This window comes from Nomascus leucogenys, chromosome 13, assembly GCF_006542625.1.
Source record: "Nomascus leucogenys isolate Asia chromosome 13, Asia_NLE_v1, whole genome shotgun sequence".
Lineage (NCBI taxonomy): Eukaryota > Metazoa > Chordata > Mammalia > Primates > Hylobatidae > Nomascus > Nomascus leucogenys.
The window spans coordinates 106,755,385-106,768,105 of NC_044393.1; the positions used below are offsets into that span (position 1 = coordinate 106,755,385).

Genomic DNA, 12,721 nt, shown 5'->3' on the forward strand with positions numbered 1-12,721 from the left:
ACAACACTGAGGGCTCCTAGGAAAGTCCAAACAGCAAAATGAGCACTCACCTTCTCTTCATTTCCTCTAAGAGGAAGACTGTTGTAACCTGATAAAACAGACAGATAAAGGATAGGACATGACCACAGGAATGGGGTCCACCAGAGCCACCGATCCCCAAATATGAGATGTGATGACAGGGACAGGGCCCATCCAGAGCCCACAGGTCTCCCTTTGGGAATCTGACACAACCCTAAGTGGATGGAGTAAGGGAAAGGGCCCTGTGCAAATTCTGAATAGTGCACTGGGCCCTAACACAGACCCTGCACTGCCCGGCCACCTCCCTCTCCCCTTGCCATCCCCACAGGCCAGGAAGATAGGCACAGCAAGACTGCCCACCCTTACTCTGCAGGCCAGAGGGCAAAGCAAGCCAGCCACTCACCTCACTTCAGAAGAGCAAAGGGAACAACACCCCCCCGGGCAAGCTTGTTGAGAAGACCAAAATTCAGGCACTTAAAAACAGTGTATCCTAGACATGCCAAGTATACTAAAAAACGTGCTCTGAATTTTGCATTTATCAAATATTACATAATAAAACATTTTAAAAGAAAGTGTTTAGCATATCTAAGAAAAGGGTATGTACTATCTCTTTTTATTATACTTTCTACTCAAACTTGTAAGAAATTTGTATGAATATTATTTAAGTCACTTTTTTTTTTTAGATTCCAGGGGCCAGGCATGGTGGCTCATGCCTATAATCTCAGCACTTTGGGAGGACAAGGAAGGAGGATCACCTGAGTCCAGGAGTTCAGGCCAGGCATGGTGGCACATCCCTGTAGTATCAGCCACTCAGGAGGGGAGAAACACTTGAGCCCAGGAGTTCAGGGCTGCAGTGAACTATGACTATGCCACTGTACTCCAGTCTGGGCTATAGAGCCAGACCATGTCTCTGTGAAAAAACAAAAAAATCATAGATTCCAAGGGTACATGTATATGCAGGTTTGTTACGTGGGTGTATTGAGTGATGCCAACTATTGGGTTTATAATGATCCTGTCACCCAAATGAGGAACACCGTACTTGGTAAGTAGTTTTTTGACCCTTGGCTCCTTCCTCCCTCCCCTCTTTAGGCATTCCCAGTGTCTATTGTTCCCTTCAGTCCCACTTCTTTTTTTTTTTTTTTTTTTTTTGGTGATTGTTGTTGTTGTTGAGACAGAGTCTCCCTCTGTCACCCAGGCAGTAGTGCACTGGCACAATTTCATTTCACTGCATCCTCCATCTTCCAGGTTCAAGTGATTCTCCTGCCTCAACCCCCCAAGTAGCTGGGATTACAGGCACCTGCCACTACAACCAGCTAATTTTTGTATTTTTAGTAGAGACGGGGTTTCACCATGTTGGCCAGGCTGGTCTTGAACTCCTGACCTCAGATGATCTGCCTGTCTCAGCCTCCCAAAGTGCTGGGATTACAGGCATGAGCCACTGTGCCCGGCCAAGTCCCACTTCTTTTATTCAAGGGCTTTACAGTCATCGAAGGGATGATGTGAAATAAACTCCAAAGGGCTGTCACCATCAGTTACTCTCATCATCACAACAAAATCAGGCCTCATCCTTATTGATGTAACCTGTTTGGATATGCCTATTAAGAAATATAAATGATATTACTCTTTAAAAGGTAATGGCAATGCTTTTGCAATAATCTCTATTGTCAGTTCATCTGAGACTTGGATTTTCTAAAGTAATATTGTTTCTAACAATAACAATATTCCATCCTGTCAGCCACCACCTCCAACATTAACTGTAGAAACCTGGAGCGTCCAAAAATAACAACCACTAGGACTTATCAGAAACTCTGTGGTTACCAAGGACTCTCCCACTCATCTCAGGTAGTCCTCTCAAAAACATGAAGAACCAGGTATTTTGCTCAAAGTATAAATCCAGAGAGATTATAGGTGAAGTCCTTCCATTTCTCTTGACTTCTAATATGAGTGCAAGTGCAAACTGTAAAGATTATCTGATTGGAAAGATAAGGTGACCTCTCAATCTGTCAACACACTGCATGGAAGCAGTACTGTCGTTTAATTTGTGCTCTTGAAACATAGCCACATATTCCCTAGCATATTTGCAGAAATCACCTGCAGTTTCTGACTCTGCTAGAATCCTCTTTCTATTTCAGTGAAAAAGCCCAATTTCTGTTACCTTAACTGATCATAATTTCATGTTGGCTATTTCATAGAATCAAGGACCATAACAGCATAACAAAGTGGGCACATGGATGCCACAAGGCTTCCACCACAAGAATGGGTGCTGCTCCATAGGAACTGATGGCTGTGCTTCCCATAGCAGCTCTAACCACAGCTGTATCTCAGCACAAAACACTCAAATCAGATGGAAGTCCAGTGGTCTCAACCTTGGCCTGTTTTCAGGCAAAGCAGAGAAAGAGATTCAAGAACTCTTAGTAAAAGAAATGTGAGGGACAAAATGGACTTGAGGTGGGAAGTCATCGGATAGCAGCTCCTGCCACTGCTTCACCTATGTTCCATCCCCTGCCTCCGGCTAAGAAATGGAGCTTGCACTGGTGTGCACAGTTGAGTCCACTAGAAGAGCGACTATTTCAGAGAATGTACACATTGTGGAGTCAGCCTCAAATTGTACCACAGATTAACTGCTGCTTTGAGCTGGATTAAAATCACGGCCTCTGACTGCCAATTTTATTAGTGGCCCCATCCATTTACAAGTTGAATGTATTTCACATTTGGAACCAGAATTCACTTGCACGATTAACATGAAGTCCTTTCCCTTTGGAAACCAGGTCAGCCTTCCTCCTTCTGAAAATTCCTTCCGCCAAACAAACCATTTATAAACACACCCTTTGTGCTGTATACAGAACACTGCATCAGAAGCCTTTTCAAAATGAGCTTTCAGAACCATGTGGTGACGGAGCGCCCATGTCACATGATAGAAAATTCTACTCTTTCCCTTCACCAGCATAGTTCAGAAAAGAGCAGGGAGTCCCTGAACCACCCCCCTGCCTGCTTGCCACTCGAAACATCAAACCTAAGCAGAACTACTCTTAAATAAATGTTCTTAGGAAAGTAATCCCTCTCTCATCCCTTATTCTGAAGTGGGTTTTTGTTTTGACAAGTCTGAGATGAGAGCTCACTTCTTTGGTGTTTGTGTCACCACATTTTTAAAAACCTGATGGAAGCCCAGAAAGCATTCAGAACATAACATTTTTATGGACACATCAAGTAGTGAATCCTACGGGTGGCATTTTCATTCCCTGCCATTATGGGAAGGTCAAAAGTCTCCAAAAATAAGTCGTCCATTTCCAAACATCAAAATTCCCTCAGAGAGGCACACCAAATATTTGAATCTGATACCCAAAACAAAACCCAACTCAGAAAATCAATCCCCTGCTGGTGCCAAAGAGCACTTTAAAATCTCCATGGCCTGAGGTTGAGAAGCTCCTAGGAGAAAGGCAGTTTGACAAGTGAAATGGTCCCCACTCCTTTAAGAACGAGACAGATGTCCTTGTTCTGTGCAACCAGAGAGACATGTTCTGGAAGCATGTAGAATCCTCAGCCCATACTGGGATGACCACTGGGAGAGAAAGGAGGCTCCAGAGACCTAGGACCCCATGCCAGGACTATCCACCGGGTGTCCTGTGGTACATTCCTTAACCACTCCAAGCCTCAGTCTTTCCATCTGTAAATTGAAGATAGAAATACCTACATGGGTTATTCTGGGGAATACATGTCAGCGCACATGGAAGGCTCCGGGGTTCAAGATTTAGGGGTACCCAGAGGTACAGGGATGGGAGAGGCTGTCACTGTGAAGGGAGCACACTGGGACGTTTTGGGGGTGATGGAATGATCCATACCCTGACAGAGGAGGTGGCCACCTGAATCTATGTGTAACACAGTACACCAAAAAAGTCCATTTTACTTTATGATAATTTAAAATTAAATTTTAAAAAGAAAGCTCCAGAATCGGTTTTGTAACTATTAGTTCATCCCCTGTCACCTGCCATGGCCTTGAATCACCCTCACAAGACACAGTCCTAGTCCTGGCACTACCCAGGGAATGCCCTTGGTTTTCTGAATCCCAGTTAGGACTATTGGAGGGAACAGACAAAAACAAAGGAAGTGAAATGCCCTCTTACCACCTCCAGAGATGAGAGTTAACACTGAGTAACTGTCACCATTCATCATCTCTTGTTTCTTTTCGTTACACACACAGAAGCCGTTCAAGACAAATGCAGCTCGGTAGTCCGAGGTCCAGTTTTCCAGCCGCCTGCAAGAGCCACCCACTTACCAGCCTCGTGAGGCAGAGTGACAAACAAAAAAGGTATTTAAAATGTGCAGAAGCAGGTGTTTCCAAGGGAGCCTCACCCATTTTTACTTCCTGTTCTAGGTATTTAAATAGTGGCTGTGGCAGAGTTCTTAGAGATAACAGGAATTAAAAGAAAAAAATGCCCTTCCTTCAACACACTGTTTCCACACTGTTTCCAAGCAGCAGAAAAGTGGATTAACTGTTTTCTGCTCCTCAGGTTTTCTGGCCTTCTATCAACTAAGATTAAAAAATAAGTCCAGCTGGGTCTACATTTATGAAGGTCAACTTAAACTAATGTGGAAAGAGCTGCCAGGTGCTTTTATGTGGTGTGGAGGGTTATCTGCCATGAATTTAGCTGTTTGCTTTCTCTGAGAAGTGGAACATCATGTCAGGGAAGATAAGAGAGGTTCTTAGCTGAGGTGCATCTGGCCTTCGTCTCTTGGGATTCGGCTGGATGAAAACCCTTTCTGCCATTTCTTAAGCGTTTTCTGCACCTCTCCACACACAAAGAATCCTTAAACCCGGTCGGGCACAGTGGCTATGCATGTAATCCCAGCACTTTGAGAGGCCAAGGCAGGAGGATCACCTGAGGCCAGGAGTTTAAGACCAGCCTGGGCAACATAGCAAGAACCTCATCTCTAAAAAGAAAAAACAATTATTCATTTTTAATTTTTTTTGCTCGTTTTTTAGTTATTATATTTATCCATGAACCCAAACTAAGACAAAACTTTTTTTAATTAGCCTGGTGCAGAGGCATGTGCCTGTAGTCCCAGCTATTCAGAGGCTAAGATGGGTGGATTGCTTGAGCCCAGGAGCTCGAGGCTGCAGTGAGCCATGATTGCGCCATTGTACTCCAGCCTGGGTGACAAAGTGAGACTCCATCTCAAAAAAAAAAAAAAAAGAATCCTTAAACTGGTAATATTTGCAATATCCAGGCATATCTTAGATATCTGTCACCCAGTGCCAGGGAGCTATTATTAGTTTGGGCCACGTTTGGCTGCAAACACGTTTTCATAAGGAATTTGAAATTCTAAGGTAACCCTCTAAGAGGCAGTGGTCATGGCTCGCCCACAAATCCAGTTGCATTGAGTGGAACTTTCTTAATGAGACCATGTCTGATGACAGCTTAGCTGCACCCTGTGTCTCCTTGAGGCTTCACTCCCCTTCCTAGTCCCATATTCCTCACTTTCAAAATCTAAAGAAAAGTCGATGAGTAATTGCATCCAAAAATTAGGTAATACTGCATGAACGCTAGGACAAAACAAACCCAGAATGCAGAAATTATTGTCACATAAAAGGATCAGTGTTACCACAAAGTTCATCAGAAGATGGGGCCTTGGGATGTTGAGCCTTGGGCTGCACATCACACCACCTAACCTTGGTCCTGTGTACCCTGTGTCAATAGCCCTATTCTTCACAGGAAGCTGGAGACCCAACATGCTGACACATCTCAGAGCACACAGAGATTCCCGCTGTACGCCATGACGGGGCCCAACACCATCTCGGAGTAAAGCAGAGAGAGGACTATGACAAAGTGTTTGCCCACCCCTACCTCCCTGGCGGGCACCCCTGACCTTAATCACCAGGTACAAAAACAAATCAGATTGGAAGAAAAGCTGCCAGATGCTGAAACACATAGCTAAGCTCAGCACTGAGAAGTCATTTTAAAAGCTCTTCCATTCCCTGCCCATCCCTTCTGAGCCTGACACCCTACATCCTGCTTCCTGAATCTAGCTTCATGAGTGAGCCCATTGTCTGGCACCTCCTTCTTCCAGAAGCCTAGGGTTTACAACACACCCCATTCCTTCTGCCCAGAACATCAGCCCTTAGGCTGATGGAGACCGAGTAGGAGAGACAGGGAACAACAGGCAGAGAAGCTCACAGATGTGCAAGGAGCAGGCTCTTCTTGGGGGAAGGGGCAGGTTGCTCATTACCATCCAACCAAACAGAATCAAAGGCTCCGGACCCCAAGAAGTAAAGATAGATTTGTGCTTTTGCGGCAGTAAGGATCTTTTGATTTAAAAATAAACAATCACGCCATCTCCTTCACAAAGCCAGCAGAGTCCTGCTCTGATGGCTCTGCCTCTCAGCTCTGTGTGGGCTCCCTGGTGAATGAAAAGTCTGTGTAGGCAAATCGGAAGGCCAAAACAAAGGAGCAAAATGAACAATCTCCTGTCTTCACAGCCAGGTGCACCCACTGGTTCTGAATCTGGATTCTCCAGGCAAAATCTGCATGAAAGCCTGACTCTATCATTGGCAAATGAAAGTTGTGCTTCTTTAGCAAAAGGAAGGGGGGGGCCTTTAGAAAACTGCCCCCATAAACATAGGGGCTACCTGAGCAGGTTCACAAGTCAGCCTCCATGTAACTGAAGAACAGCGTAAAGCCCTTAACAAAGGGCTTATGTTCAAGTTAAACTTAAGGAAAAAGCACTGAGACCTGCACAAAGGATGCCCTGAAATCACAGAGAAAGGCGGGCCTGTGGGGAGGAAAACTCAAAGACTGAAGCATATGAAGAAAAGACCATCAGGATGTCTGAACAGCCCTGCATAACACACCAGTGTTATTTTGGCTACAAGCAAAGCTGAATCGTGTCACTAGAAAGGATGCCATGTTCCCCTATGTTCAGCTTCGATAATGGTCTCACAGATAATTAATTAATGCCATAAGGGAGCCCTTCCGACCAGAAAGGAACAGGCAGAGTGGGTGATGAGAGGGCAGGAAACTAAATAAATCAGGGGAAAAGAGTGTCCTTTAAGAGAGGAAGCAGTGAGACTTCCACTACCATGGGGTGCTGCCAACAGCTGTTCTGGAAATAAGTCAGCATCGTGGAGTGCAGCTCAAGGCCACGAGAATAAACTCAGAGACGGTAGTTATCGACTCTGGGTTTCATCAAGAGCTCCTTCACTATCAACATGAGAAGGGCCCCTTGCTCAAGACAAGGCATCCTATATAAAAAGAATTGGTCTTTAGGTCTTGTTAACATCAACCCCCTAGTTCTAAACTACAAGGCTTTTTGACGTAACAGAGGAGCAAAAACTTGGATCTCCTTGAACCACATGTGTTCTGGAGGCCTCGACGTGAAGTTGAATCTTAATAGGTAAATAAATAAATAGATTACAAATGGCACAGCTGGGCCAGATTTAAGGCCGCTCTGTGCATCTTTAATCGAGCCTCATTATTTGGAACAATGTAGTTGGCGTGACCATTGCCAAACAAGATCCAGACAGGAGAGAAAGAAAAATGGCAGCACCTGCCAGGTAAGCAAGCTTCTTGCATTCTCTGTGGATTGTGTTCTGACAAAATGGCAGCAACACTGAGTGAGGATGGTACAAGGTGGAGGGGACACAAGTAGCTGACACATGGCCACATTCTGCCCCAAGGTGGCTCCTGCAATGGGAGGATCACACATACATCTCACTCTTTGTCTATACCACTGGGGCAGTTTCCAATTACCTGAGAATGTAGGTGATGCCTTTCACCTGGAGTCCTTCAAACAATTCGAACGACGTCTGCATCCTTAATGTTTTCCCACAAAATGAGTGAGTCCATAAGTCTCCTAATGACACAGCCTTCTGTTACCAGTCACACCGTGATCAGGGCCGAGGGAAACATGGCACCAGTTTTAATTATATGAGTCAACTTTGCTGGTAGCCAAAATAACACTGCTGCATTGGGCATTATCATTCAGTTTAGTAGCTTTCCTCTCTTCATGCACTTCCATCTTTGGGTTTTCCTTTGCTGCCTCTCTCAGCTACCCCCCACCTTTCTGACTTTCTCTGTGATTTTGGAAGAATGCTGTGAACTGGCCATTGCAATGGCAAGGAAGGCAGTCAAGGACCAGCCTCCAGCTCACACCATAATGACCTACCTTCCCTGGGACACTCCACGCCCATGTGTGCTTCATGTGTAGGTGAAGGGCGGCACTTGGCCTCAGAGCAAACAACTCTCCCATAAGGTGACTGGCCAGGTCAAGCCAGCTGGAGGAAGGAATACAACCCCAGCAAGAGGCCACTGGTGCACAGCTGGGCCTTCTTTCCTGATACGGGGCAAGGCACCAGGAGGAGGCAGAGTGAGCAAGGCCCCCAAGCTTCCCATGCAGGACTCATCCGTGCTCCAGCATGGAAGGGTGATGGCTTCACCTGGGCCCTGGGGGCACAGTGACTGGGCTAGATCCCAGAGGTGCGGGACCAGCACAAACACTCCCTCCCAGGACTCCAAGGCAGGTGAGCAAGGACCTCCTTTCCCAGGGCCTGTGTTCCTTCTAACAGAGACAAGCAGGTTAGGGAGTGTGAGGAGACCTCAAGGCAAGGGAGGAATTCAGGAGACTCTGGCTTGAGGGAGGGGAGCGTCAACTCAGGAGTCCAGGGAGACTGTGTCAAGACACCTGGTTCTCTGCAGTTTTTGTTTGTTTGGGATTTTGACGATAAAGCACTACTGGAGACCAGAAGGGCCTAGAGGCAGAGAGGAAGGTGCCGGAGCCCAGCCGCGCTGAGGTGGGTGCAGGCGGCGCTGGGCAGCGGCGAAGGACCCCCCTCCGTCCCCGCCTGCGTTTGCTTCTGCGCCCCGTGGACACCGATTATCCTAACCTGTCATGTGTAATTCTGGCCCCGAAGCCGCCTGGAAACATTGGCTTTATGGTAAATCTTCTTAATAAACAAGATTAACAGGAAAGGAGGTGCCGGGGACTGGAGGTTTTATGGGTTTAAAACAGGGGCGTCCGCCTGGGAAAGCAGCGGCTTCCACTCCCTCGCTGCCGTGAAGCTGCCGCCCTCCCTTTCCTCCCGCGGCTGCCACGGAGGAAAAATGTCCTCTGATTTCGGCGGCGCTGCCCGCGGGGGGTGCGGGGGACGCAGGTAGAAGCGGGTGCAGCGGGACATCCGAGGCCCGGCCCCTCGCGGCACACGCGGCGCAAACACCAGCGGGGGGCGCACCCACGCCGGACCAGGGCCCCGCGCTCCAGGGCCAAGGGAGTGCCGAGTGGCGGGGCTAGGGGCGTGAGGCCAAGGAGCTGGGGGAGAGGCAGGAGGCGACGCCGGGGGGGAAACTGAGGCAGGGGCGCGAGACCTGCTCCGAGCCACCAGTGAGCACAGAGAGGCGCGCGACCCGTGGCCGGGGGCTTGCGACCCAGAGCCTGGGGGTGTCGCGCTGGAACCCCGAGACCCCCGGAGCCCCCGACCTGCTCGCCAAGGCGCGCTCCCCACTCACTCACTGAGGCGCCCCTCCCCCCGCGCCCCGTCACTCACCAAGGCGCCCCTCCCCCAAACCCCCCTCATTCATTGAGGCGCCCTCCCCCCACGCCCCGCATTCATTGAGGCGTCCCTCCCCCCACGCCCCCCACTCATTCATTGAGGCGTCCCTCCCCCAGAACCTCTCACTCGGAGGCGCCCCTCCCCCAACGCCCCCACTCATTTATTGAGGCGCCCTTCCTGCATGCCCCCTCACTCAGAGGCACTCCTCCCCGCAACCCCCTCACTGAGGCGCCGCCCCTCCCCCCGAACTCCTCACGGAGGCGCTTCTCCCCCCAACCCCTCACGGTGGCGCCTCTCCCCACCCCGACTCCCTCACGGAGGCGCCCCTCTCACAACGCCCCCAACTAATTCATTGAGACGCCCCTCCCCCCGCGCCCCCCACTCACCCAGACGCCCCGGGAGCTGCCGGCCGCGGGGGACGGACGAGGGGGCGGCAGGCAGGACGCGTGGCGGCAGCAGCAGCGGTAGCAGCAGCAGCAGCGGGAGCGGCGGCCCCATCCCCGCGGCCTGGCCGGCGGCGCTCAGTCCATGGCCGCGCGGGAGGCGGTGGGAGGCGGCCGAGTCCGGGCCCAGGGAGGCGCGCGCCGCCAGCTCCTCCCGCCGCGCCTCTCGCGCTCTTGCGGCGACGCCGGGCCGAGCTTCAGCACCGGACAGCGCCCGGCCCCGCCCCGGCCCCGCCCCGGCCCCGCCCCCGTCTGCAGGGCCCCGCCCCCGGACGCGCGTCCGCCCTCAGGCCACGCCCCCGGCCAGCCCCGCTCGCCCCGGCCACGCCCCCCGCCCGCCCGGCTCCTTTCCCTCCACACTCGCGGGCGCCGCGGCCCGGAGCCCCACGCCCGGCCCTGGACTCCCCCGCCCCAGCTCGCTCCCCTCCCCGCTCGGAACGCCTCGTCCGCCCCCGCGCGTCCCCTCCCACTTGCATTCCTGCCCCCCGCCTGGCCCTCCGATCCCCTCCCCGCCTGCCACCGCTCCCCGCCCGGCCCGGTGCTGGGGGTTGCACTGTCCCTGGGGACGGCGGGGGCCTAAGCCGCGCCCTTGGCCCGGACGCAAAGGCCCGAACCTACTCTGCTGGGGACCTGGGCAGGCGGCCTCTACCCGCGGGGCCCCGCGCGCGTCGAATTAACGCCTTCCAACCGTTTATTTAATTTAAACGTAACGGGCCACTTGCGCATCCGGTCGCGCAGAGGTGGACCCAGTCGACCTCCCCTGCAGCGCGGGCAGCGCCCAGGCTCGGTCCCAGGAAAGCTCCCGGAGGGCCTGGGGTGTGGGCTGGGGCCAGGCGGGCTCTGGGGCAGAGCAGGGTGAGGCCTCTTGCAGGCCTGGTCTCCTCGCCGCCGTTCCGCCCGGGGTCCTGGGGGATGTCGCGTGTCCTCCTCAGGAGACAGTGCCACTTCCAAGAGGTCCTAAGACAAAGGGGGCCAGTAGGGGCCTCCGGGTGGGAGGGAGCCTGCGCTTCTCCACAGCCCATCTCCCTCACACCGTACCCCAGGGTCACCCCCTCCCGGGTCCCTGTCCTGGTGACCCCACCTGGGCCCCCAACCTCCCCACCTGCTTCTGGCTTGGACAGAGGCCTGAGCCCTCCCGCGTGCCTTCCCGCCACGTTCTCATTCCAAGGACATCTGCCTGGCGCCCTGTGGGTTTTCTCCTCCATGCCTGGCCCCCAGGGCCATGCCTTCCGCGTCCCTTACCAGCCTGGGCAAGGCTGGCACCTGTGGACAGTGAGTGGGGGCTGGGATGGCAGCGAGGGAGTTCCATCGTAGCCCAAACATCTGCAATTCAGAGTTGGATATTGGGGCTGACTGTCCTAAGTCCCCTCCTCACGGACACCTCTGTCCTCAGACCTCCGTCATCTCCTTGCTGGGGCCCCTCACCCTCCCATCCTTCAAGAAAGCAGCTCCTCTTTCTTTGTCGCAGCCCTCCTTCAGCCACCTGTGCCCGGAGTGGGTGATGGATGGGCAGTTTATCCTTCACACCCAGACGCCCAGGGGACCACCTCCCCCCCGTAGAAAGCACCTTCTTCCAGAATGCCGCAGCACAGAGGTCATGGTAGCTCCCGGGCAGCCCTTCCCTCCTACAAAGTCAGGCCCCTGTGTAAACCTGTGGATCCTACAAAAACAGCCACTGGTTGCGAGAAGGATGGCAGCAGGGACTGGATAGATGGGGCTGCTTTTGACTGATTATTTTTAGTAGCCTAGACTCTAATTTTTAACACAGCAGTGCTTGCCTCAAAACAAATGCAACTCCCCCAGCAAAATCCATCCAGGAAAAAGGCTGTGAGCCCACAGCGAGGCGCACCCCAAATGTGGGCTTGGTGGTGATACAGTTGGGACATTTGTCCTGCCCTAATCTCCTGTTGAATTATAATCCCCAGTGTTGGAGTTGGAGGTTGGGTCTGGTGGGAGGCGATGGCAGCATGGCAGAGGATCTCTCCTGAACGGCTTGGGCCATCCCCTTGGTGATGAGTGAGCTCCCCGACTCCCTGTTCTGATCATTTAAAGCCATGTGATACCTCTCCCTAACTTTCTGCCTCTCCCTAACTCTCTCCCTGTCCCTAATTCTCTCCCTCTCTCTCCCTCAACTCTCTCCCTCTCTCTCCCTAACTCCTCTCCTTAACTCTCTCCCTAACTCTCCCTCTCCCTCTCCAACTCTCTCCCTCTCTCCCTCTCTCCCCAACTCTCTCCCTCCTCTCCCTAACTCTCTCCCTCTCTCCTCTCCCTAACTCTCCCTCTCCCTCTCCAACTCTCTCTCCCTCTCTCCCTCTCCCAACCTCTCCTCTCTCCCTCTCCCTAACTCTCTCTCCTCTCTCCCTCTCCCTAACTCTCTCTCCCTCTCTCCCTCTCCCTAACCCTCTCTCTCTCCTCTCCCTAACTCCTCTCTCCCTCTCTCCCTCTCCCTAACTCTCTCCCTCTCTCCTCTCTCCCTCTCCCTCCTCTCCCTCTCTCTCCCTCTCTCTCCTCTCCCTCTCTCCCTCTCTCCTCTCCCTCTCTCCCTCTCTCCTCTCCCTCTCCCTCTCTCTCCCTCTCCCTCCTCTCTCCCTCTCCCTCTCTCCCTCTCCCTCTCCCTCTCCCTCTCTCCCTCTCTCCCTCTCCCTCTCTCTCCCTCTCTCCCCTCTCTCCCTCTCCTCTCCCTCTCTCCCTCTCTCCCTCTCTCCCTCTCCCTAAACTC

The 12,721-nt window shown here is 52.2% G+C and overlaps 1 protein-coding gene across 2 annotated transcripts in view; it reads right to left on the reverse strand.

The window, feature by feature from the left end:
* PTPRN2 (protein tyrosine phosphatase receptor type N2) overlaps positions 1-10,189 on the reverse strand; it is a 998,301-nt gene extending 988,112 nt beyond the window's left edge. For both annotated transcript variants that reach the window (XM_003281603.4, XM_004090276.3), the window contains exon 1: positions 9,946-10,189. In XM_003281603.4, coding sequence (XP_003281651.2) covers positions 9,946-10,057 — 112 coding nt within the window. In that variant the 5' untranslated portion in view covers positions 10,058-10,189. The remainder of the gene's footprint in view (positions 1-9,945) is intronic.
* Between the last annotated feature and the right edge of the window lie 2,532 nt (positions 10,190-12,721).